This window comes from Delphinapterus leucas, chromosome 8, assembly GCF_059928025.1.
Source record: "Delphinapterus leucas isolate spDelLeu-1000000601 "Yukka" chromosome 8, BTC_Dleu_Yukka2, whole genome shotgun sequence".
Lineage (NCBI taxonomy): Eukaryota > Metazoa > Chordata > Mammalia > Artiodactyla > Monodontidae > Delphinapterus > Delphinapterus leucas.
The window spans coordinates 93473532-93501348 of record NC_143136.1 but is presented as its reverse complement, the minus strand read 5'-3'; the positions used below and the strand labels follow the sequence as shown (position 1 = coordinate 93501348).

The 27817-nt window shown below is 39.6% G+C and overlaps 1 protein-coding gene across 2 annotated transcripts in view; it reads right to left on the bottom strand.

Moving 5' to 3' along the window:
- DARS1 (aspartyl-tRNA synthetase 1) overlaps positions 1-11826 on the bottom strand; it is a 66661-nt gene extending 54835 nt beyond the window's left edge. Inside the window, exons 1-3 of one of the 2 annotated variants that reach the window (XM_022569627.3) lie at positions 11769-11826; positions 9514-9571; positions 5610-5702 (exon numbers count right to left, since the gene is read on the bottom strand). In XM_022569627.3, coding sequence (XP_022425335.2) covers positions 5610-5702; positions 9514-9538 — 118 coding nt within the window. In that variant the 5' untranslated portion in view covers positions 9539-9571; positions 11769-11826. Of the gene's footprint in view, positions 1-5609; positions 5703-9513; positions 9572-11578; positions 11745-11768 lie in introns of those variants that run through there. The other variant, XM_022569628.3, reaches the window with a different exon arrangement.
- Between the last annotated feature and the right edge of the window lie 15991 nt (positions 11827-27817).

The following is a 27817-nucleotide window of genomic DNA, read 5'->3' as shown; positions in this document are numbered from 1 at the left end:
TATGGAATAAACAGCAAAGACCTAAATGTTTTAAAGTAGTTTCCATTTGTTATTTTCCCTGAAATATTCTTGTACGGCTATAAGTCGATGTTCTGACCTTTGGTATTAAAAATCCTAAACTATCTGACTACCTAAATAAAATAGCTATTTTGGAAGTATATGTTAAGTTTTTAGGAAGAATAGTATTGAAATAGAATTATCTTGTGCCAATGACTTCCATGTAGTATGTATAAAATTTGAAAGGAACCGTAGATATTTCAATTACTTTTTCAATATGCTCATAAGCTTTCACAATCGAAAGAAACTAATGTTAAGGTATCATTAAGAGTTAAAAATTTCTCCTTGCTCCTATATAAAACTCTTGATTTTATGGGTGTGAAGCATAAACCTATTGTAAGAAATCTGATTTTTAATCTCTAAAAATGTGTAAAACACTGCCCTTAATTTGAGGAGAAATATACAGACATTTGTTATATAAACAGACTAGGTTTTGTTTTTTTTGCTTAACAGGATTCTAGTTGTCATACTTTTGACACTTTCATTTCCTTATTCATGGTTTTTTCAGAACTTTGCTTTACTTGAAATTGCCAGCATAGGTTGTCTGTCCAAGTCCAATTTTAATGTGATACTACCTCTGGAGTTACAACACATGAATGATTCCAAATAAGTCATATTTATTGGTATAATTTTTTCCATGTAAGGAAGAAGGGAGTAGCAGCAATCAGGGTTCTGCAAACTCAAAGATTTTATTCATTTTTTCAGATAATCTTCTTTGGCAGAAATAAAAAACATTGACAATCATTACTGGCAAGAATGTGGAGAAAGTGGTACTGTCACATACTTGTGGGAGTATCACTGAGTATAGCTTTTTTGGAGGGTAATCTGGTATTGGAAAATTTTAATATGCGTATGCCCACCCTTCAACCCAGCAATTTCACTTCTAGATATCTATCCTACAGAAATACTGCCTTATGTAGATCTATAACTAATATCATGGAAGTATCTCCAAGAAACACTGTTAATTGAAAATAAAAAAAGTTGCAGAGTAACATGTAAAAATACGGTATCATCTACATAAAATAAGACAAAACACACACAAAACAAAGAACCTTTATGTATGTGTGTGTGTGTGTGTGTGCACATATGTGCATTAAAAAGAAAGATTTTTGGAAAGACAACGAACAAATTATTAAGAATTAATAGAAAGGGCTGGGACAAAAGATAGGCAGTAGAGAAGAAAAAGGAATATAATTTCTGTACTCTGAAAAATTCATGTGAAAATACTTTGTATTACTTGGGTAACTTACAACTTAAACACACATACACATACATACAACCTTAAAAACAAAGTAGAATTTTCCAAGTAAAAATTATGAAAACCAGATTAATGCAAAATTCCAAAAAAACATATTATTGAAATTTAGCTAAAAGAATACTACCCACACCTTTACCAAATTCAGTTTATTCCAAGAATCCAAAAATGGTTCAATGTTAAGAAATCCATTATTGTAAATCACTAGAATTACATACAGTTGATTCTTGCTATTTGCGGTAGTTATGTTTTATAAAGTCACCAGAACAATAAATTAGCAAATATTGAGCCATTGCTCCTAGGGGAAATATAGGGTGAGGTTTCTGTGAATGTCTGGTTACAATATTTTCATCAGTCCATCAATACACAAATTTGTTCTGTATGTATTTCTGTTTAAAGACACCTTATTTAAAATATATATAGTTGATTCATTAACATAGAACTCACAGCCAACAGCACTATAACTCATGCTTGGACAAAACTTAGCTAACAACCAGTATTTTCTCCATAATGCATATTATGACTCCCTTGCATTTAGGAACACTAGAAAACACTTCAGCACTATGCTTGGGGGCCATTTTAAACAGTCAAATCACCAACAAAAAGCACAAGGTTGTGAAGAACGTGGCATTCAATAGACTATGAAAAGGACACTTGTTTACAAGAGATGATACAAGGCAGAGCTTCACTGTTTTTAACCTCAGCTGAAAATGTGTGCACTGGGAGACTCAAATTTCTTACCACTCTGCTCATGCGAATGTCTGGCATGTCTGTGAATGACAGTGAAATCACTGCAAGTATTGATTTTGGGGTTACAAACACATGTTAGCAAGTAGGTGAATTTGCAAATACACAATCTGTGAATAATGAAGATCAACTGTATTTAAAATTTTTTATTATGTGGAAAATTTCAAACAAACACAAAAGCAAAGAGAATAGTATAATGAATCTCTGTATAAATATATTCAGCATGATATTTTGAGGGAAATAATTTCTGGAAAAGGTCTGATAAAATTTAATACCTACTTCTGATAACAGAAAACTTGGACTAGAAGAAAACTTCTTTTGACCTACTTTTTAAACTTTGGCATTGTTTTGTAATGACATTTTATGCAGAACACCTAAAGTCATGAAATAACTCAGCAGGAATTTATATCTCCACTGTTTAAAAAATTCTTCATTGTGAGAATCCCTGCAATACTGGAGAATCCACTGATTATTGCAGAGAAACAAGAAATAAGATAAACATTTGAAAGAAAAGGACAAAATGATCGTTATTTGTGAATGATATCAACACCTACCTACAATCCTCACGTACCTCAACGGTTATCAATTCATGGCCATTCTTGTTTCAGCTTTGCTCCAATCCACTCATTCCTCAACTTCTGCCCCAATCCACTTATTCCTCAATTCCTGTACTATTTTGAAGCAAACTCCTGCAAACCCTCTATTATTTCATCCATACATAATTCAGTAAGGATCCCTAAGAGAGCAGATCTTTTTAAAAATAATGTTACAACAGTACTATTATTTCAACTGAAAAAAAAATTTTCTTAACACCAAATATCCAGTCAATGTTTAAATATCCAAGTCTCAGTGTCTTTTTTTTTTTTTTTTAACTGTAGATTTAAATTAGGATCCAAATAAGTGACTGGTTGAGAAACATCTTAAATCTGTTTTAATCCATAGGTACCCCCTTCCCTTTCAATTTATTTCTTGAAGAGACCAGGTCGTTTTTGCCCAGTAGTTTACTACTAGACTGTGCTGATTGCATCTCCATTGTCATTTAACATGTTCCTTTGTCTTGTGAGTTGCTGGTTATTGCTAAAGGCTTAATGAGATTCAGGAACAATTTTTTGGGCAAGACTACTTCATTGGGTGGTGTTGTGTTCTTTCATAAATAGACATAAAATATTTCTGGTTGTCTCTCTATTATGTCATTAGCAATCACTGATGATCAATGTCTAGATAATTCACTGGGGGTAAAATGATGATGTTCCAATATTCTTCATTTTATTAGCTGGACACTTCTCTAAAGAGACACTTCCCCGTATCTACCATCTGGTTAGCCAGTGATATACAATTCATACAGAAATGATACTTCCACTTTAGTATTTACCAGGTTTGAAAATAATGAGCTTGTTCCACTGATGACCAACTAGGTTTCTGTTTGTTTGCCTTAGCATTATTATAAACTTATGGATTTAAACGTATCTGGTGTGTTTCAACTCACTGCAGTTGTCCTTACTCATATTCAAACTGTTCCATTTTTTGAATGAGTGTGAAGGGAAGTATTTTTGGTTCAGGCTTACATGTAGCATGTGTTCTATCTTTTAATTTGCTAAATAACTATGTTTAGGAAACAAGGTGCCAGTTTGGAGAGAACAAAGGTTCCTAATCCAATGGGAGAAAGACAAGTAAATGAAGGATTACAGTGCAATGCGATTATCTATTGGTCAAATAAATGGCCCAACCTTTCAGGAAGGCAAATCAACAGTTTTTAAAAAGTTAAAATTCTACTAGCATTCTTCTCAAAGTCCAACAGTATTCATCTACTTGGGGGAGGATACTGGAAGAATAGATAAACTCTTTTCTTTTTTTTTGCCACGCCATGTGGCTTGTGGGATTTTAGTTCCTTGACCAGGGATTGAACCTGGGCCCTTGGCAGTGAAAGTGCAGAGTGCTGGGACTTCCCCAGCGGTCCAGTGGTTAAGACTCTGTGCTCCCAATGTAGAGGGCCCAGGTTCAATCCCTGGTCAGGGAACTAGATCCCACATGCTGCAACTAAAAGATCCCGCACGGCAACAAAGATCCCACGTGCTGCAACTAAGAACTGGCATAGCATGCGTGCATGCATGAAAAAAGAAAGGAAAGAAAGAAAGAAAGAAAGAAAGAAAGAAAGAAAGAAAGAAAGAAAGAAGGAAAGAAAGAAAGAAAGAAAAGGAAGAAAAGAAAGAAAGGAAGGAAGGAAAGAAAGAGAAAGAAAGAAAGAGAAGAAAAAGAAAGAAGAAAAAGGAAAGTGCAGAGTCCTAACCACTGGACTGCCAGGGAATTCCCGATAAACTCTTAATAGTAGTGATCCTGAGAGAGTAAGATATATATGTATAAAATGTTGGAATTTAAAAAATAATGGGCCTGTATTAATTCTATAATAAATATTTTAAAACACAGAGTAAGAAGTGCTGTACCACAGAATGTATTAAATAGTACAGAAGTAATTAACTCTGCTAGGGAGACAGAAGGTGTCCTAAAAAGCTTCTGAATTCTTTTCATATTCCACCAATTACTATGAGAATTTGGGCAAGGAGCTTTATCATTCTGAGCCTTAGTCTCCTCATTTATAAAGTGGAATAACAGTGCCTATTCTGCCTACTTCACAAATTTGTGGGGATGATCAAGTGTGAAAAACTGTGTGAAAAGTATAAAGTTATAAACCAATATAAGTGTCACTAATACTTTCAGACAATTTGGAACACTAGGCTAGGACAATTTTCCATAAGGAACTGAGGTTTGTCTAAACTCCCCTAATATTTCTTCTTTGTTATTAATGCTAAATTCTTAGTACTGTCCAAGAGAGCTTTCTACAATGATAAAAATATTTTGTGGGCTTTCCTGGTGGCACAGTGGTTGAGGGTCCGCCTGCTGATGCAGGGGACATGGGTTCGTGCCCTGGTCCGGGAGGATCCCACATGCTGCGGAGCGGCTGGGCCTGTGAGCCATGGCCGCTGGGCCTGCGCGTCCGGAGCCTGTGCTCCGCAATGGGAGAGGTCACAGCAGTGAGAGGCCTGCATACTGTCAAAAAAAAAAAATTTTGTATTTGTCCTGTCTGTCCAATACGGGAGACACCAGCACTCAAAATACAGCTGGTGACTGAGATACAGAATTTTAATTTTAATTTAAATAGCTAAATGTAGCCAGTGAGTACTAGACAACCCAGTCTTAGCCTTATCTTTCTTCTAACTCTCTCCCTATCTAAATATTACAAATGTAAGAATATTAACAAATGAAAAACTTCTGAAAAAACACTCTTTACTTCAAAAAATTAAACTTTTGAGAGGTGCTAGAAAAGTACCTTAGAGTCTTAGATTTCATCTGAGTTTTAAGGCTAAATTGTTTTTAAGGATGTCTTATAAGAACCTAAAATTAACTAACCATGGACTAATAGTTTATAGTGATTTAAGAAGGAAAACAGGTGTTTTTGTTTTGTTTTTAAAGATTTACTTTGATCTGTGAGAAATTTGCAAAACAAAAAATTCAATGATTACCAAAAAAGCTGTAATCATTTAATCAATCTTACCTTTAGCTCTGCTTGTATGAACCCTTGCACGCACCCAAACAACTTCATCAGCTTTTTGTACTGTCAAGTCACTAATTCGAACCAAAACTCGATCTGCAGCAAATAAATGAAACAATCTTGTAATTCAGAATTCACAAAGAGATCAAGATGAAAATTATTTTGATTTGATAGCTAGCATAGTACTTGGTATTATCTTAAATGATTCTCAATATCTAGCAACACTTTTTTCTTTTGCTTTTCTTTTTAATTGGTTTATAACATTGGTTTATAACATCACGTAAGTTTCATGTTTATAACATTGTATTTCAACATCTATACACATTACAGCACGCTCACCACCAAAAGTTTACTTTCCATCCATTACAATACAGTTGACCCTGTTACCCATTTCACCCTCCCCCCATGCTCCTTCCCCTCTGGTAACCACTACTCTGCTCTTTATCTATGTGTTTGTTGTTTGGTTTAGTTTGTTCATTTATTTATTTACTTACTTTTACATTCCAAATATGAGTGAAATCATACAGTATTTGTCTTTCTCTGTCTGACTTATTTCACTTAGCATTATACCCTTAAGGTCCATCCATGTTGTTGCGAATGGCAAGATTTCATCTTTTTTTTAATGGCTGAGTAGTACTCCATTAAATATATAGACCACATCTTCTATATCTATTAATCTGTTGATAGGCACCTAGGTTGTTTTCATATTTTGGCTATTGTAAATAATGCTGCAGTGAACATAAGGGTGCACATATATTTTCAAATTAGTGTTTTTCATATTCTTCAGATAAATACCCAGAAGTGGAACTGCTGGATTATATGATAGTTCAATTCTTAATTTTCTGAGGAACCTCCATACTATTTTCCATAGTGGCTGCACCAATTTACATTCCTACTCACATTGTATGAGGGTTAACACCTTCTCTCACCTTCCATATGTAGTCTGCCTCAAGTTTTATGAATTGTACATCTTAAATATATCTCTAAAATCTATCCAATTCTCCTTCGTCTTCACTGCCACCATTCCAAAGCAAAGTACTATTATTATATCTTGCCTAAACTATAGCAAAAGCCTTCTAACTGGCAATCCCCTGACCCCCTAATTCAGTCTACGTTGGAGTCAAAGAGATAATTTCAAAATGCAAATCTCCTGAACACTTCAATGACTTATAAAGCCAAATACAGCCTGTGCTGAACTGCCTGTGCCTAAGTGGACGTGGTATTTTTGCTTGCCTGCCATAGTATGTAAGTCAGCTAGCCACATGGGGGAATTCTCTGCCAGGCCTGGACAGTCATAGTGCCTCGTTCCCCAGGACACACTGACTCATCCAGAGAAGGGCATGTTACTCAAACTGAGCTAATCAAAGTCCTTCTCTGGTACTTAATATACAGATAACGGGAATGAATCTGTCTTCCCTGGGGTCGCTGAGCTGAGATGGTGTAAGCCCAGGGCTGCAGCCACCATCTTTCCTACTACCTGAATTTGCAGGATGAGAGAATGAGGTCAACAGCCTAATGGATGCAAAGCCAAGAAATAGACAGAAAGCCCCATAGATAATGCTCAAACCTCTAAATCCTATCATGCCTTATGCCATCTCACACTTTGTTTCCTACAGGTATGTGAACCAATAAATTCCCCTTTTGGCTATCGGTGAACCCCAACAATTATGCCCCCCAATGCTAATAACAAAGTACTACATCTATCTAGCATCCCCCAAACAGGAAAACTGTGAAAAAACTACGATGTGAAGATAGTGATACAAGGCAATCATGATCCCGAAATGATCCAGAAATTATTCTATTATTGTTCTAAATATGCAATAATTTGAATATTAAAGAAAAAGATATAAGTATTAATTTAAAATATTTTAATAGAAATGATACTACAACATCATGAATGATAAAAGACCACTATTCTCAAGGATTATGGTGCCTAATTGTAACCAAATTTGTCAGTATGACATGTAGTAAATCCTAGTTACTATAATACTAAAAATACCTTTGTGGGGGATATTATAATGAAATCAAATTATAAATATATTTTACCTACTTTGTCTAAATGTATTTATAATTTGTCTCTTGAAGTAAAGATGTAGCTTAGAGAGACCCTGATTTACAGGAGAATACCATAGATCTCATCGCCAAAAGCAAAGAGAATGAATAAGAAATTTTGAAGCATTAGGCATCACAAGAGGATTTCTGCAAAACTCTGTCCATGGACCTTATGAGTTAAGCCAACTTCCACGTCTGCTGTGTAAACTCAGACAAAACCAAGTGTGAAAGAGAAAAGACAGACAAAGCAATTTTAAAAGACAGATCTGAAAATACCAAGATTGAAAAAGCAAACAACTTACTAGGCAATCAAAACTCAAAACCAAACAAAACAGAATAACGTAAGTCTAAAAGAATAGACTTATAAATAAGTGGCACGATTATGGTAATTTTAATAGTACTTTGGAAAAGAAAGAGTAATGGCCCTTCTTTCATGTGTCATTCCAATTAATTAGCATAGGGGTTCTCAACCTTTAACATATCCACACATACCTGAGGCGCATGTCACACTCCCACCAGTATGACTGCCCGAGGCAAAGATCAGTGGCAGTAGGGTTTCAGTTTGAAAAACTACTACCTCCTCCACGGTTAAGTCACTGGTATTAGAATGAAAGAATGTGGAGAAATGGAAGCAGACAGGAAAGAAAACTTTATGTTGAACAATGTATTATGATTTTAACAGAGGTAAAACCAAGCATAGAATTTTATTGTTAGTTAATGTAATCAGATTACGTAGGTAGTTTATCCTCCTTTTGGTGGGGAGAGCTTGTAACTGGAAGACACTAAGTAGTCTGGATTTGCTAGCTAAATAGGAATAGTAATCATGGCAAAGGGTGACTGGGGCTTATGTAAGAGACAAATTCCAATAAGATTTTTTTGCATTAGAGATCAAGGAAGTCCAGTTCAGGAAGACAGTTAAGCCGAGAAAGAGTCTCATATGACTCCTCCTGCTTGTTCTGGCAGGGGTAGTCCTCTTCTATACTATATTGCTTGTATCCCATTTTATACTCAATTACTTTACTTCACTATCTTTATCTTTCGAAATGGTTTATTCTTAGCAACATATTTTGCCCTTTCACCGCACACTTTTCCAACAAAGTTGGGAAGGAAAAGTGGTTTTGTGATCACGCAATAAATTAAATCCAAAAATAACAATTAAATTTGACTTGGGGTGTATTATTTTCAAAGCATAAAATTCACAGGCAGGCATCTAAATTAGAAGTACTTAGTGCTTCCAATGGGCCAGAGCTTAAAGGTCTGCAGTTGTACCAAAGTTTGAAAGACATAATTTGGGGTGTCTAACAAAAGAAAAACGATTGTTAAATAGTTGAGTAGGATAACTTTGTTGAAATCGCATATATAAAATAGAAACAAAAGGAAGACAAATGTTTACAAATAGAAAACCTACAGGTCTGAGAGAAACAATTAACAAGTCAATTTCAAAGAAATATAATAAAGTCAAGGAGGAAAGTAAAGGAGGTAGCTTCACAAAGCATGCAAAAAAGGTTGCATATGATGAAGGCAGCTACTATTTAACCATCTTTTATCTCCTAGGCCAGAGTCAAATCTTTTACATGACTACCTAGGAATACCTTTGTAATATAATTTACCATTTAAAATATACTAAAAATAAATAAATAAAATAAAATAAAATATACTGATTTAACGTATTTTCTTCCTTATCGAGATTAGGGACCCTAAATTGACAATGTCTGTGCAGGGTTATGGCATATGCTTGGCATTTAAGCTTTTCAGAACTATGCCTTCAGTTATGGCAACCTTACTTAAAACTTCATAAAGAACTTTCCTGGAATTAAAAAGAAAAAAAAACTTTTTTTATCACATAACTACTAACCTGGTTTTTCTTGTGATTGTATCATTGAAGATACTCCATATCTTTCTTTTGCATAATCCTACAAAAAACATTTTTACATTATGACTTTTTATTTAAACACTAATAGCATAGTAAACACAGAAATACAAATAACAGAAATAGATGAATTCATTTAAACTTTCAGGACCATTTTATCAATTCAGAGTAGTAGTTTTAAAGTGTGGAAATCTGTCATATCATTTACATATGCACTCCACAGACTCAGCTTCTGGTTAATTTGTTTTGGAGATCACCACTCCTGGATCGATATACCATACAAAATACCACTCTCAAACAAAATTTACACACATGTACAACACATCTTAACTACTTTCTTCAAAAAGGAGATTATAAACTACTTCAAAGCAGAGTTATAAATTTCCTCTGTGAAGGGAGAAGGATGAGGTACCACAGTTTTATTAACTTCCTATTACAGGAAGAGATGTTCAAAGAGAACAAACATTTAGGGGTAGGCTTTCTGAGTACCAGATGTCCAGTTTTTAGAAATCAGAGATGCTGGATATAAGCTAACTACAACTTTCCTTTTGTAAAACATCATCAAAAAAATTCACCAGCTTCCTGTTTCTTAAAACCATCTTCATGATATCAGGTTGTAAGTGGTTCAACACTGACAGTATGACACCAAAATTCTTGTTACAGATTTTAAGTCAGGAACAGGAAAAAGGAGACCTAGAGTCCAGACTGTTATTAACAAACTATACTTATTAAATTGGTAAGTGGCCTTTTATTTTAATCTCACTTTATCTAGAAAATGATCTCTTAAGATCCTTCTAGCTATAAAGTTATACAACTCTGCCACAATGTCTACCTTATACATAGACCTACACTATCTGCAAAGGTGGTTTATATAACTAATCAGATCAAGAATACGCAAAAATGGTTTCCTTAAAATTTACAAGGTAACTTAGGATGTGGATGAAACAATTAGTTTCTGTCACTACAGCTATTTGTTGGAATCCTCTCCTTTAGATTTGGAGGATATTAGATTTTGTGTTTATACCAAAACAAACCAGACAACATGTTAAGGTGTTTAAAGAAGTTTTTTCATTTTTTTGCGAAATAAAAAAAATACAACTTAAAGACGAAGATAACTCCAGCCGTAACAGAAAGATACAGTCACACAATGTAGCAGGAGGGCAGCATAAGTAGGTTACAGCACGTGAACAGAAAAAAGGGGGTCGCTTATTAGTACTGTTCATATTTCAGCACCCCTTATTCCATCTAATGTTCTTAAAATGACCTTACGCAGTTTATCACAAATTCATATTTCCTCAAAAGAAAAATAAGGAGCCAGGTAGGGATCCCAATTTCACTAAGAGCACACATAACTTGTAGAATGGTTTCAAACTTTCACTTCTGAAAAGCACTGAAGGACCACAGGGTATTATGAATTACATAGATGATTTTGGGTCACATCATCTCAAAGACTTCAAACGCATTCTCTGCAAACTTCCCTACCTACCTTACTTGGGTTACTTAGGGGAGGAAAGAAAATAAAAATGAGAAGTGTTCTTTAAAGCTGTCACATGGAAAATGGTCATTAAAACATGCTGGCAGATCGTTTTACGAAGTACTGTCATTACTTGAAAAACATTAGGAACACGAGGGCAGAGCAAAAATCGATTACTAGTGGACATTAAAAATTTCCGGGGAAGAGATGGATTACTCGAAGGACTTGCCTAACTCAGGGAGGTTAAATGTCACCCCGCCGCTCCTACTTCCGGGGCAGTTGGTACTTCACGGCGCCCCCCCCCCGATCCCCCAGTCCCGGGACACGCTTCCTGCAGGCCAGGTCTCCCAGGGGCCCCAGTGAGAAATGCGATCCGGAGTGGGTCTGGCCACGCTGCTAGGACAAGGGCACTGGAGGCCCGGTGAGGGCTCTGGGCGCCGGATCCCAGGCTCGCGGCCTGCACGCAAAGTGCCGACAGGGATCCAGAGGCTAGGGCCCCGCTCACCATACTCCCTCCCTCAGCGCGGTCCGGCCCAGGGGTCTGTCCTCCCAGGCCCAAGGAAAGAGGAAACCCACTTCCGCCGCGTCCATGATCTCCCGCGGCTTCTCCTGACTCTTGCGGCAGGCGCTGGCGCTGGGCATCTGGGCAACTGGACTACGCAGCGAACGCCGCCCTCCCTCGCAGGCTTCCGTAGGGCAGGCCAAAGGAGAGTCCCCCTCCCGCAGAATCAGAACCCTCCCTACCCTCCCGTTACAGCACACGCACTCGGAATCCTCGTGGAAGGTCGGCTCCGGAAAGATCGCGAGAACCGCAGTTCTCTCGAGATTCCGGAGTGCTGTAAAGCGGGCGGCTGCGCGCCGACGTCTCTCTCCTTTCCCCGCCCCTACGGGTGTTTACCTGGAGTTAGAGGGAATCCCCGGGAATTATAGTCTCGCGGGATTGACTCTGAGGCAACGGGTCCCACGGTACCAGCAGGCGCGCCCTTGCAAGCCATCACTTTTCAGCCCTGTCATACCTGCGAAGTCTACTGTGTTGTCTTTCAGCCCTATTATTTACTCCTCCGCGCTTTAAGAGCGGCTTGTTCACTAAAACATCCACCCATGCTCAGAACTCGACTTTTCCTCCCTTGAACTCCTCCGCCTTCAAGACTCCCCAGTGACAGTGTAGCTGCCTGGACTCATGGCAGACCTCGTCGCAAAAAGCTGCTATGTACTGGGACACAGGAGTGCTGAGTTATAGGCAGTTGGCTTGCTAAGGTAGGTTTGGGTACTGGTACCCAAGTGATAGGTGTAAACACAATGGCGGAAACCCGCACATAATTGCTCTGATTGCCTGGACCTGTTGCACAGTTAGAGGCGATGCAAAATGTTGGTTGTCCAATGGATGAATCTCCCCAAGTTAGGCTTAAAAAAAAAATTGCCATCCATGAGCCTCTTATTGCAACTGAAAGTAATTTGGGGGCTTGGTTAAATACTAGTTCCTCTGCTATGCTTCTTTGCACTTTGTCAAGTTTTAACTATACTAGTAGTCTTAGCCTGGCACAAAGTGGCACACTTTATACTTGTTCAGGAGTGCAGATAGAGCCTAGTGCAAATGAAAGGGCTCTGGAGGCTACTGCATTCAGGTCCTGGGATACAATAGTGAGAAGACAGGCATGGTCCCTGCACTTGTGTAGCTTATCATCTAATTACAGGTATGAAGTAGAGGTACCAAGTGCTATGAAAGTTTCTTTTAGGGCATTCACCTCAGGCTTCTCTGAGGAAGTGATGCTTCATCTAAACTCTAAAGTAGGAGTAGGGGTCAGCCAAATGAAGAGGGGCCTAAAGAATATTTAAGCCAGAGGGAGTTAGGGAGAGAAAGGCCATGGCTCAGTTTTGGATGTAGTGCATATGAGACCTTCAAGGGGAGAATATCCAGGTGACCTCTGGCTTTGTGGGATCTGGAGCATAGAAAAGAGGTCTGGGTTCCAGATAAAGATGGGCAAGACATTGGCGGGTAGGTGGTAGTTGAAGCCCTGGACTAGGAAAGAGAATGTTCTAAGAAGAGAGTGTTAACATTGTCAACTGCTGCCTAGACCTCAAGTAAGATGATGACTGAAAAATAGTTGTTGGATTTAGCAACATAGACGTCATTGGTGTTCTTAGTAAACACTTCATGGTGAAGTGATGGGATCAGAATGGGCTGAAAAGTGAGTGAAAGTGAAGAAATAAAAGTAAAAGGAATATAGCAAATCTTTATATAGTGCTTACTGTGTGCCAAGCACTGTTGTCGGTGTTTCACATATATCAATACTAACTCATTTAATGCTTACACCAGAGAGATGATATTATAATCTTTTTGCGTATGGGGAAATTGAGGCAGAGGGAGGTGAAGTAACTTGCCCATGGTTGCAGAGCCATTAAACAATGTGTTTCAGATCAAGTAGTGTGGTGCCAGGATCCATGTTCTTAACCACTATACCTCACTGCTTTTCCTCTCTTCAGGAGATAATGAGAAGATTGGATGAGAGGGGAAGGAAAAATATAGGTTGTAGCTAATGGGGAATAAGTCAAGTGAAGCTTTTTGTAAGAGAAGACTTGAGTGCATTTAAAATTAATGGAGGAGGGGCGGGGCTTCCCAGGTGGCGCAGTGGTTGAGAGTCCGCCTGCTGATGCAGGGGACACAGGTTCGTGTCCCGGTCCAGGAAGATCCCACATGCCGCGGAGCGGCTGGGCCCGTGAGCCATGGCCACTGAGCCTGCGCGTCCGGAGCCTGTGCTCCGCAACGGGAGAGGCCACAACAGTGAGAGGCCTGCGTACCGCAAAAAACAAAACAAAACAAAACAAAACAACTAATGGAGGGACTTCCCTGGAGGTGCAGTGGTTAAGACCTCTCCTTCCAATGCAGGGGGTGTGGGTTCAATCCCTGGTCAGGGAGCTAGGATCCCATATGCCTCGGGGCCAAAAAAACAAAAACAAAAACAAAAAACAAAACGTAAAACAGAAGCAATATCGTAACAAATTCAATAAAGACTTTAAAAATGGTCCACATCAAAAAAATCTTAAAAAAAAAACTACTGGGAAGGATTCATGAAAAAGTAGATGAATATGCGAGAGAGAAGGATTGAGAGATGGTGTAAGTTTTTTTTTATAAGGGAGAGTTAGGATTCAAAACAGGAGGTGGGACAAGGGGAGGAGGGACGCTTCCTCTATCACAGCTGGAGGTGAGGATAGGATATTGTAGATACTTGTTTTTAGGAATATGAGAGAACTCCCATGTGATGACTTCTGTTTTCCCTGGAGGAGGCTAAGTTATGAATGTTGGGGTTAGGGGTTCGAGGGGAGGGAGAAAAGGAAGATCAGTGATTTGAGGAGAACGGGAAAGGTTAGAATTGTCCTGGAGGTTGTTTGGTATTTGGTATTATTTCTGGGCATTTTAAGGACCCATTTAGGAAGAACCCATGAACTGGTAATGGAACTGAGACTTCTGCAGTAGCACGTGGCCAGTATGGTACAGTCACAAAGAGGCAGACAGTTACTTCAGTCAGTGTGGGGATTTTGGTGCTGACACTGCTCAGCAGAAGGGAGCCCAGAAGAGATCTGCCATACAAATGCCATACATATCCCAGGCAAATGAGAAGGAAATTTTTACCTGTAGGTTTTTGAAAGGCCAACATTGGGCATATCATTTATTCTTAAATCAGGATGGAGGAAAGGACAGAGATGCAAATAGTTGAATGTGGCTATGCAGATAGATAGGTGGCCCTGAAATTTGAGGAGTGAAGTTTAAAGAAAAGGAGTAAATTTTATTCCCCTTTTAATTGATCAATGATTATTTATAAGCATCTACTCTGTGCCAACCATTATGCCAGGTTCTGGCAATAAAAAGATAAATTAGGATCCTGGTTCTCAATAATACATATTCCACTTAGACAGTGTGTAACTAATGATAAAGAAATGTGAAAATTGTTGTAATATTGGTAAGTATGTGCATTCCCAGAAAGAGCCCTAAGACTCACCTTGAATGGGCCAGTTAAGGGCACATGTCCACTATTGACCTAATCCTTATGGTCAGGGAAATGGAATGTTCTGATTGGTTTAGCCTAGGTAGAATTTCCCCTGGAGCTTGGGACAGAGTTGGCTTTACTGGAATCATGTGGAAACTACTGTCAGAAGCTATGGGACAGGGAAATGGATCCTGGAAAGGCAACTACAAATGTCCACTGCAAAGGCCAAGAAGATCTGGGCTTTGGGCAGATAAGCAGACTCTAAGGGAGAGCCTCCTCTTATCTGGTCAGGATTGCTTAGACATGCTGTGTTAGTTACTAACAGACTGACGCCCAAACCTCAGCAACTTAAAACAAAACCTATTTATTGCTCATGTTATGTCTGTAGTAGGTTAGCAAAGGTGCTGTGCTCCTGTAGTCACTTAGGGATCTAGGTTGATAGATGCTCCGTCTTGACACATGCTTCCGTGATCACAGAGACAGGTGAAAGAGAACCTAGCTCTTAAAGTGGCTGCCTGAAGGTGACATATTTCACATTCTACTCCTATTTCATTGGCCACACAAGTCACATGGCCATTCTTGAGTTCAACAGGGCAGGATAATTTACTCATTCCTCAGGGAGTAGCGCTGAATCTTTGTGATCAAGGAAACATTCTATCATACTCATGATATTCCAACATAGAAGGAGGTCTATGAAGCTGTTCCATCTTAGGATTTTTTTTAAAGCTTTTATTCCCTCCATTAGGTATAGTCCTAATATATGAACTGATGGTCAGAAATTTGAGTAAAACTCCCATATAGTGTCCCTTAGCTAGGGTAGGAATCTTAACTTTCCATCTTTCCATTGCCCGTGAAGCCTCTATGTGAACTTCTTCCTTACCTTGATCCCCTTACCTTGATAGATTATTCTTATTTAGGACATAGCCCTGGGGCAATACTCTTGCTTCTGGCTCTCCTTCCTGATGGTGATGGGAGCAAAAAATTTGCCAGATCAGTGGCCACATACCATGAGGTCTTGTGAATCTGCTCTAGTGAAGATACAACTGCAACTAAAGTTACGACTTGGTTGAATTTGCAGTAGTCAACTGTCAACCTCCTGGATTGGTCTGCTTTTTGCCAGAGCCAGACTGGTGAAAACAGGAATATGATGGGGACTGTCAGCTATCAGGTCTTCAAGGGTTGCACTCAGAGACTGCCATTCCCCCTGGGGATGTGATACTCTTTATGATTTACTGTCCTAGCTGGGGACAGGGGAAGCAGACTGAAGAGTTTTCCTATTAGCTTTCTGCAATATGATACCCTTAACCCACAGGCCAAGGAGGTGTAAGGGAACAGTTCTGCCTTGTCACCTGACCTCCTTGCAGGTATCCAAATAAGCCACATAGGCAAGGGCTGACTTGAAGTGCAGCTAATCTGTCTTGGAAAAACACCTTGTGATCCTCCTATAACAGAAGGGGATGAGAATCCATCTCCCACTGGCTTCCCTGTCTCCTCTGGGAGGCTGTCTGATCAAGTATGGGACTTTCAGCCACCCGCCTCTCACCAGTGGAGCTACACAGTGTAAAACTCCATAGCTGAAGTCCAGCCTCCTCAGCAACAAGGTGTCCCATGAGTCACGTTGCAATCATCTGGTCCCTTCTGTTTCAGTGTTACCCTTTTTTGGTGTGTAGGACAAGCACCAAGCTGGGGTGGCACCTCTGGCTATTCTTTTTACTGTAAGTAAGTAGCAAACTGTTTAAATATAAAAGTGGTTGTCGTACCTTTATTGAGCAAATCAGTCAGAGTTTGAACTTGGCCTTGGTTGTCTTGTGTGTTCCTGTGTTGTCAGGAACCAGTGCAGGCTTCTGCCAGCTACCAAATGTGTCCATTCTGAACTGTGCACTTAGGGACCAGGAAAATGACTGTGGGACCCATGGACCCATTCTAGGTGTTGCTGTTAAAACGTTTCAAGCACCATTGTGATTCCTAATCCTTTGTATGTGATGCTTTTTCCCCTGGGAAAAAGAAGTTTGCAGGATATCTGCTATGTAAATTACCACTGGTCCTTTGCTTTGTTCCTAATTCTCTGGAATTTCACAATGTGTACCATCCTGTGGGTCTAAATTCAACATTGTGCTGGACACTCAGCGGACTTTTCAATCTGAACAGTCACTTAGTTCTGGGGCATTTTCTTGAAAATTTTCTTTGATGATTCTCTCCCTTTCATTTCCTCTCTGCTCTCTTTCTTGACTTCTTATTATTCAAATATTGACCTTTTTGAGCTGGTCATCTTAGTTTCTTATCATTTTTCTCCATTTTCCATCTCCTTGCCTTTTTGAACTGCTTTTGGGGAGCTTTCTTCAGCTTTATCTTCTAATCTTTCAGTTGAGATTTTCTCATTTCTGCCATCATGTATATAATTTCCCCAAGTACCATTTTGTTCTCTGAAATTGTTTTAAAAGAATAGAATCCTGATCTTTTTACCTGAATGCAATATCTCATCTTTCTGAGCATATTAATAAGGTGATTTTGGGGGGTAAGTTTTAAAGTATTCTCTCTGCATAGCCCATTTCTTACAAATTGCTTTTTGTTTGTTTTTGGTCTCTATCTTACATGTTAGAGACCCACATTAGCTGTCTGGTGAATCCTTATTTATTTTAATTTGTATGTCCTGTATATTGTGATGTTTTAACATCCGTCCATTCATTCACTCATTTGTTTATGGGTGAATCTTTGTCAGCTCATGTTAAAAGTGGGGACTAAAAAGCTAATTAGAAGCTCTGAGCATTTGACTGGGGTTTGCCAATTTCAGGTTTTACTGTGTAATGATCTGGTTGGGCCATTTGATCGGTGACCCTAGGTGTCAGTATCTTTAGATATTTCCCCCTCGCTGGTCAGATTGTTCAGGATAAAACTCTTCTAACCTCCTGCCTGAAGAGTAAAGGTCTGCCAATGTTCTGGGAATATTCAGCATTCGACATGCATGTGGTCACTGAATCCCCCTAGTTTTGGTGCAGCACCCAGTTCCTAAAGTCCAAGGACCTACTCTTTCACCCTCTCTAGAGAATACATCATGTCAGAGTGGAAGAGAACTGTTGCCAAAAGAGCGGAGTTAGGAGGGATATAGGAATCATACTTCTCATGTAGTTTTCCTTGTTGTAACTTCTCCTCCCCACCTCCATTTGCAGAGGTAGTTGGTGCTGCTTGTCCTGAGTCTTCTGAGGATCTTTGATATAAATTAGGTTGATTCTCAGCTATCCTGACTACTACCTTAGGATTCAGCTTTTCACATCTGCAAAGTTGGTTACCATTGCTCTGTTGCTCTCCAGCTTCCTGAATTTTGGGGGCATGGTTTCCCCTTCTGTTTTCCCATCCTTTTGATTCTAGTTTCTGTAGGACTAGGGGCAGGAGCAGAACTGGATCTGCCATCTTAGCACAGAAGTCATTTTTCACATTTTATTTTATAAACTCAATGCATATAACACTTTTAGCCGATGACTAATGTTCATTCGTTCTCTCAACAAATAGTTATTGAGTGCCAACTATGTGCTAGGCTTTAGTCTAGGCATTTGGGATACACCAGGGAACAAACTAATATAAAGATCCCAGGTTTTGTAGATCTTACCTTTTAGAGGTGAGAGGCAGACAATAAAAAATAATTATAAAAAGTAAGTTCTATAACATGTTAGAAAGTGATAATAAGAAAGAAGGAGGAGCTTCCCTGGTGGCACAGTGGTTAAGAATCTCCCTGCCAATGCAGTGAACATGGGTTTGAGCCCTGACCCGGGAAGATACCACATGCTGCAGAGCAACTAAGCCTATGTGCCACAACTACTGAGCCTAGAGCCCACGAGCCACAACTACTGAGCCTGCGTGCCACAACTCCTGAAACCCGTGCGCCTAGAACCCATGCTCCACAATGAGAAGCCACTGCAATGAGAAGCCCACGCACCACAACGAAGAGTAGCCCCCGCTCGCCGCAACTAGAGAAAGCCGGTGCGCAGCAATGAAGACCTAACACAGCCAAAAATAAATAAATAAATAATAAATTTTTTTTAAAAAGAAAGAAAAAGTAGAGGAGGTAAGGGAAATGGGAGTGCTGAGGGGTGGGAGGATGGGGTGGGTTGCCATATTAAATATGGTGGTCGTGGTAGGCTTCATTGAGAAAGTGACATTTGAAGATTTGAAGGCAATGAGAGATGTGGCCATGAACATATCTGGGGAAAGAGCATTCTAAGCATGGAAACAGCCAGTGGGATTTAAGGAAAGAGGAACAATGCCAGTGTTCTATACAACAGAGTAATGTCTTCAGGGCCTCTGAAGTGTGGCCTAAATGACTCTAGTTTGCTAAGCTGTTTTTAAAAATTGTGATAAAAAAACCACATAATGTAAAATTTACCCTCTAAACCTTTCGGAAGCGTACTGTTCAGTAGTGTTAACTATATTCACATTGTTGCATAATGGATCTGTAGAACTTTTTCATCTTGTAAAACTGAAACTCTATGCTCATCAAAAAACAACTCACCATTTCCCCCTCCCCAATTCCCTGGAAACCATCATGCTAGTCTCTGTTTTCATGATTTTAACTATTAATATTTTAGGTGTTTCATATAAATGGAATCACGCAATATTTGTCCTTTTGTGAATTGCCAAGCTTTTTGAGTTCTTGTATTGCAAATTTATTCTGGCTCCAGCCTTGCTGTCCTTCTTTCTGCTATTACTTCTCTCATGACTACATGTAATTCAAATCTTAGCACCCCTCTTTCCCACCTGAATCAGATAGGATGCCTTTAGCTGCAAGGAAGAGAAACCTGACTCAGGCTGTTTCCAACGGTAAGGAACATATTGCTCATATAGTACAGAGTTTAGAGGAAGGGAGAGCTCAGGTTTGGTTGATCCAGCCACTCAGCAATGTCATCAAGGACTGAGCAATTCTTTCTTTTCCTCAGTTCTGCAGGTCTCATCCTTAGCCTGGTGGCAGGATGGCTGCAGCTAATTCAGGCATCACATCCAGTCATGACAGCATCGGATTTCGTACTCTCTTAAACACGGAAACCTATCCTCAAAATCCCTGCATGAAACTTTCCTTCACATCTAATTGGCCAAAATTAGATTACATGCCCGAACCAGTTACTGGGATGGATTGGGAGTGTTGCCTCCGTGGAAGCACATGGATAGATGGGAGAGAGATGGATACTAAACAAAATCAGATTCTGTTAGAAAGGAGGAAATGGAGAATGCATGCTGAGTAGACAGCTGTCATATTGTGACAGAGTAAGAAATATATATTTGATTTTCATCTTTGGTTCCTGGCACAGAACTACTAATATCCTTGGAATTTCCTGAGTGATAGAGGTGATAGGAGTGTCTTTTGTTATTCATAGCAAGCCCCTTTCAACCACACCTGAGTGTATGTTAATGAGGTGATTGGTGGCTGAAAGCCCCTACGTAGTTCCAGGATGGGGGCTGGTTGCCAGGCGAACCAACAAGATGATTAGAGGGTTGGAACTTCCAGCCTCACTTTCACCCCCCATCCCGGACCTCTGGGGAGGGGAGAGGGTCTGGGGATTGAGTTAATCACAAACTGCCAGTGATTTAATCAATCATGCCTACTATTGGAACCTCCATAAAAATCCTAAATGAAGGGGTCTGGAGAGCTTCAGGGTTGGTGAACACATCCATGTGCCAGGAGGGTGGTGCAACCCAACTCCATGGGGACAGAAGCGCCTGTGCTCAGGATCCTTCTGGACCTTGCCCTATGTACTACTTCATCCGGTTCTGTTCAGTTGGATCCTTTATAATATCCTCTGTAATAAAACAGTAATAGTAAGTAAAATGCTTCCCTGAGTTCTGTGAGCCATTACAGCAAATTATCAGAACTGGGGAGGGGGTGGGCTTCCCTGGTGGCGCAGTGGTTAGGAATTCGCCTACCAGTGCAGGGGACATGGGTTCAAGCCCTGGTCTGGGAAGATCCCACATGCTGCAGAGCAGCTAAGCCAGTGCACCACAGGTACTGAGCCTGTGCTCTAGAGCCCGAGAGGCACAACTACTGAGCCCACGTGCCACAACTACTGAAGCCCACATGCCTAGAGCCTGTGCTCCACAACAAGAGAAGCCACTGCAGTGAGAAGCCCACGCACTGCAACGAAGAGTAGCCCCTGCTCACCGCAACTAGAGGCAAAAAAAAAGCCTGCATGCAGCAACGAAGACCAATGCAGCCAAAATAATAATAAATTTAAAAATATATAAAATGTGAAGCGTAATTTCAAAAACAAAAACTGAAGAGGGGGTCATAGGAACCACTGATTTGTAGCCATGAGACAGAAGTGTGGGTAACCTGGGAACCCACTACTTACAACTGGTATCTGAAGTAGGGGGCAGCCTTGTGGAACTGAGCCCTTAACTTGTGCTAACTCCAGATAGTGTCAGAATTGAATTGAATTGCAGGACATCCAACTGGTGTCTTCAGGAAGTTGCTTGGTATGGCAAACCCATACATTTGGTGTCAGAAGTGTTGTGAGTAGGAACAGATCATAGTAGTAATAGTACAGGCAATAGTGTCCACTACACCAGCTGTGTGATTTGAGGAAAGTCATTTAACATCTCTAATTCTCAGTTTTCTCCAGAAAATGAGGATAATGGTATTTCTCTCACATGAGGTTTTACTTCTTCTTTTCCAATTTGTATTCCTTTTATTTCTTTTTCTTCTCTGATTGCTGTGGCTAGGACTTCCAAAGCTATGTTGAATAATAGTGGTGAGAGTGGACATCCTTGTCTTTTTCCTGATCTGAGAGGAAATGGTTTCAGTTTTTCACCATTGAGAACGATGTTGGCTGTGGGTTTGTCATATATGGCTTTTATTATGTTGAGGTAGGTTCCCTCTATGCCTACTTTCTGGAGAGCTTTTATCATAAATGGGTGTTGAATTTTGTCAAAAGCTTTTTCTGCATCTATTGAGATTATCATATGGTTTTTACCCTTCAATTTGTTAACATGGTGTATCACATTGATTGATTTGCATTTATTGAAGAATCCTTGCATTCCTGGGGTAAACCCCACTTGATCATGATGTATGATCCTTTTAATGTGCTGTTGGATTCTGTTTGCTAGTATTTTGTTGAGGATTTTTGCATCTATGTTCATCAGTGATATTGGCCTGTAGTTCTCTTTCTCTGTGACATTTTTGTCTGGTTTTGGTATCAGGGTGATGGTGGCCTTATAGAATGAGTTTGGGAGTGTTCCTCCCTCTGCTATATTTTGGAAGAGTTTGAGAAGGATAGGTGTTAGCTCTTCTGTAAATGTTTGATAGAATTCGCCTGTGAAGCCATCTGGTCCTGGGCTTTGGTTTGTTGGAAGATTTTTAATCACAGTTTCAATTTCAGTGCTTGTGATTGGTCTGTTTATATTTTCTGTTTCTTCCTGGTTCAGTCCTGGAAGGTTGTGCTTTTCTAAGAACTTGTCCATTTCCTCCAGGTTATCCATTTTATTGGCATAGAGTTGCTTATAGTAATCTCTCATGATCCTTTGTATTTCTGAAGTGTCAGTCAGTTGTTACTTCTTTTTCATTTCTAATTCTGTTGATTTGAGTCTTCTCCCTTTTTTTCTTTCTTTCTTTTTTTTTTTTTTTTTGCGGTACGTGGGCTTCTCACTGTTGTGGCCTCTCCCGTTGCGGAGCACAGGCTCCGGACGCGCAGGCCCAGTGGCCATGGCTCACAGGCCCAGCTGCTCCGCGGCATGTGGGATCTTCCCAGACCAGGGCTCGAACCCACGTCCCCTGCATCGGCAGGCGGACTCTCAACCACTGTGCCACCAGGGAAGCCCCACTTTTTTTCTTGATGAGTCTGGCTAATGGTTTATCAATTTTGTTTATCTTCTCAAAGAACCAGCTTTTAGTTTTATTGATCTTTGCTATTGTTTCCTTCATTTCTTTTTCATTTAATTCTGATCTGCTTTTTATGATTTCTTTCCTTTTACTGACTTTGGGTATTTTTGTTCTTCTTTCTTATTTGCTTTAGGTTTAAGATTAAGTCATTTATTTGAGATGTTTCTTGTTTCTTGAGGTAGGACTGTATTGCTATAAACTTCCCTCTTAGAACTGCTTTTGCTTCATCCCATTGGTTTTGACAATGTTTTCATTGTCATTTGTTTTTAGGTATTTTTTGATTTCCTCTTTGATTTCTTCAGTGATCTCTTGGTTATTTAGTAATGTATTATTTAGCCTTCATGTGTTTGTATTTTTTACAGTTTTTTTTCCCTGTAACTGATATCTAGTCTCATAGCATTGTAGTTAGAAAAGATGCTTAATATGATCTCAATTTTCTTAAATTTACCAAGGCTTGATTTGTGACCCAAGATATGATCTATCCTGGAGAACGTTCCATGAGCACTTGAGAAGAAAGTGTATTCTGTTGTTTTGGGACGGAATGTCCTATAAATGTCAATTAAGTACATCTTGTTTAATGTGTCATTTAAAGCTTGTGTTTCCTTATTTATTTTCATTTTGGATGATCTGTCCATTAGTGAAAGTGGGGTGTTAAAGTTCCCTACTATTATTGTGTTGCTGTCGATTTCCCCTTCTATGGCTGTTAGCATTTGCCTTATGCATTGAGGTGCTCCTATGCTGGGTGCATAAATATTTACAGTTGTTATATCTTCTTCTTGGATTGATCCCTTGATCATTATGTAGTGTTCTTCTTTGTCTCTTGTAATAGTCTTTATTTTGAAGTCTATTTTGTCTGATATGAGAATTGCTACTCCAGCTTTCTTTTGATTTCCATTTGCATGGAATATCTTTTTCCATCCCTTCACTTTCAGTCTGTATGTGTCCCTAGGTCTGAAGTGGGTCTCTTGTAGACAGCATATATACGGGTCTTGTTTTTGTGTCTATTCAGCCAGTCTGTGTCTTTTGGTTGGAGCATTTAATCCATTTACATTAAGGTAATTACTGATATGTATGTTCCTGTTACCATTTTCTTAATTGTTTTGGGTGTGTTTTTGTAGGTCTTTTCCTTCTCTTGTGTTTCCTGCCTAGAGAAGTTCCTTTAGCGTTTGTTGTAAAGCTGGTTTGGTGGTGCTGAATTCTCTTAACTTTTGCTTGTCTGTAAAAGTTTTAATTTCTCCATCAAATCTGAATGAGATCCTTGCTGGGTAGAGTAATCTTGGTTGTAGGTTTTTCCCTTTTATCACTTTAAATATGTCCTGCCACTCCCTTCTGGCTTGCATAGTTTCTGCTGAAAGATCAGCTGTTAACCTTATGGGGATTCCCTTTATGTTATTTGTTGCTTTTCCCTTGCTGCTTTTAGTATTTTTTCTTTGTATTTAATTTTTGATAGTTTGATTAATATGTGTCTCGGCGTGTTTCTCTTTGGGTTTATCCTGTATGGGAATCTCTGTGCTTCCTGGACTTGATTGACTATTTCCATTCCCATGTTAGGGAATATTTTGACTATAATCTCTTCACATATTTTCTCAGGCCCTTTCTTGTTCTCTTTTTCTTCTGGGACCCCTATAATTTGAACGTTGGTGTGTTTAATGTTGTCCCAGAGGTCTCTGAGACTGTCCTCAATTCTTTTCATTCTTGTTTCTTCATTTTGCTCCCTGGCAGTTATTTCGACCATTTTATCTTCCAGCTCACTTATCCTTTCTTCTCTCTCAGTTATTCTGCTATTGATTCCTTCTAGAGTATTTTAATTTCAGGTATTGTGTTGTTCATCACTGTTTGTTTGCTCTTTAGTTCTGTTAGGTCCTTGTTAAATGTTTCTTGTATTTTCTCCATTCTGTTTCTGAGATTTTGGATCATCTTTACTATGATTACTCTGAATTCTTTTTCAGGTAGTTTGCCTATTTCATCTTCATTTATTTTGGTCTTGAAGGTTTTTACCTTGCTCCTTCCTCTGTAACATATTTTTTTGTCGTTTCAGTGTTCTTTTTTTTTTTTTATGGGTGGGGCTGTATTCCTGTCTTACTGGTTGTTTGACCTGAGGCGTCCAGCACTGGAGTTTGCAGGCAGTTGTTTAGAGCCAGGTCTTAGTGCTGAAATTAGGACCTCTGGGAGGCCTCAGTCTGATTAATATTCCCTGGGGTCTGAGGTTCTCTGCTAGTCCAGTGGTTGGGACTCAGAGCTCCCACCACAGGAGCTCAGGCCCAACCTCTGGCCTGGGAACCAAGATCCTGCAAGCTGGTCGCTGGGGGTTCCTCCCGTCCTCTTAGGTGTCTGTGGTCCCCCACCGGTGCCTGGTGCCTGGTAGGTGCCCTAGTTGTGCGGAGACACGAGTTCCATGTCCTCCTAGTCTGCTGTCTTCTAAAGTTTTGTTTTTTAAGCCACCCAGTTTGTGGTACTTTGTTTTGTCAGCCCAAGCTAACTAATATACCTGGGAACTTGTTAGATATGTAAAGTCTCTGGCCCCATCTCAGACCTTCTAACATCAGAAACTCTGAGGGTGGAGGTCAGCACTCTGTGTTTTTTTTTTTTTTTAGATGTTGGGGGTAGGTGTTTATTAATTAATTTATTTTTGCTGTGTTGGGTCTTTGTTTCTGTGCAAGGGCTTTCTCTAGTTGTGGCAAGCAGGGGCCACTCTGCATCGCGGTGCATGGGCCTCTCACTATCGCGGCCTCTCTTGTTGCGGAGCACAGGCTCCAGACGCTCAGGCTCAGTAGTTGTGGCTCACGGGCCTAGTTGCTCTGTGGCATGTGGGATCTTCCCAGGCCAGGGCTCGAACCCGTGTCCCCTGCATTAGCAGGCAGATTCTCAACCACTGCGCCACCAGGGAAGCCCTGAATCTCATTTTAAATGGTTGGGTTTGGAAAAAGATGCTAGCCAAGCTTATTGGAATTATTTGTATAGTGAGGACCTGAGGACTCCCTTGAGTAAAGTTGAATACTCCCACCCCCAGTTTGGCTTCTTGAAACCCTTTTTTTTTCTTACTTACTGGTTTATGATTATGATGTGAAAAACATAGATGGTGCCAAGTTCTTTGGAGTTTATGCAAATAATACATAGCACACATTGTTACGTTGCTCTTCATCCTCTATGAAGGCCCATTGTCATCAATTTTATATCCTGTTCCGATGAGAACTTTACCTTTTTCTCTTCTTTGCATTCTGTTCTTGATGGATTGTCTAGTTTCTCACTTAGACAACTTATCCCTTTTCCCTGACAGCCCATTTAAAACTACCTTCTATTAAAAAATTTTTTTTTTCCATTGAGGCATCTAGATACACATTTCCCTTGTTTTTCATTTGTCTTCTGAGATGATTCCAATTGTTTTACGGTGTGCAGCTGTCACTAGATACTAATGATATTTTCACTGGGTGAATTGCATTTCCCCACCTTGTTTCTGTATATTTCATTGTCTTCTGTATTTTATGTGAGTTGTAAATACTTTGGGTAGAAACAACTCAATAAATGACAAACAGTAAAATGAATAGTAAAAAGTTATAGTCCCATATAAAGAGAATGAGTGGGAGCCCTTTCCCAAATAGAAGTAAGCCAGGGATATCAGTATGTTCTGAAAATGCTGGCTAGCTGCTACTTTGCCTTAAAATATTCTTTCAGTCGCAAACTTTTTTTTTTTTTTCTGTACGCGGGCCTCTCACTGTTGTGGCCTCTCCCGTTGTGGAGCACAGGCTCCGGACGCGCAGGCTCAGCGGCCATGGCTCACGGGCCCAGCCGCTCCGCGGCATGTGAGATCTTCCCAGACTGGGGCACGAACCCGTGTCCCCTGCATCAGCAGGTGTTCTCTCAACCACTGTGCAACCAGGGAAGCCCCGCAAACTTATTTTTGTAATCTTCCCCTGCAATACACAATTCACTTTCCCTTCTATTTTTCTTTTTAATCACTCTAGGAAACATAGCCATTCCTTTATTGTCTGGGCCCCAAATCTTGGTGCCATTCCTTATTGCTTTCTCTTCTCCCCAACACTGAAAAATCTACCAAAATCTTTCTGCTGTTGCCTTTTCCACATTATCCATTATCAAATTATCTCAAAGACCAGACTTTGTACAATTGTGGGGGACTGGAGAGTTCAGGGTAAATAATAATTCATTTGGCTAGATTATCTCCAATCTATTTTGTAATTCCATGTTTGACTGTAGCAATATCCAGAAATTCTATAAAGGCCTTAAACTCCCTCCCTGCAATAAATTGAAATGTAAAATACACAGCAAATACAAAGTATATTACACTTTTAAAAGAACTGTACATGAGGTAGGAGGTGGGGAAACAATCAAATTCTCAGTAATAGCAATTATAGAATTCTCGTGGGCCTCTTGCTCTTTGTTCCTGTTCATTATTCAGGTGCCCTTGCTTTCTGCTGTGTTCACTTTAACATAATACAGTTTTTCACTATAAGTTCACTATTGTCACTATTCAGGGAGCATGTGGTTTTATCATCTACCTCTTCTTTAAGTAAAATATTTTTTCTTTTAAAAATGTTCTTCACTGATAATTATGTTTTCTAGCCTAATGTCCTTTATCTATTCTCATTAATGTTTCTGAATATGACTTTAGACCCAAAGGAACTTTAAGTAGCTTCTAAACAAGTTATGCTAAATTAAAACACTTAATTCCATTTACTTCTCCTTTCAATGGGTAACTCTGATCCAAACTCAGCCTGGTCTTCCTAATTGAGTCACTTAATCCAAACGTTGTTAAGAAAATCTAGTTGCTATTCCCTGAGCTGTGGTAGGTCCTGTTTCTGAAGATGGCAGCGACAATATCTCTCATCCCATATGTTCTTTTGCAGTGTGACTGTACTACTTACTCCCTTATGAAGAAGTAGAGGTTATTTTCACTCCCTGTGAATCTAGACTGGCCAGTGATTTATTCTGACCAATAGGATACAGCAGAAA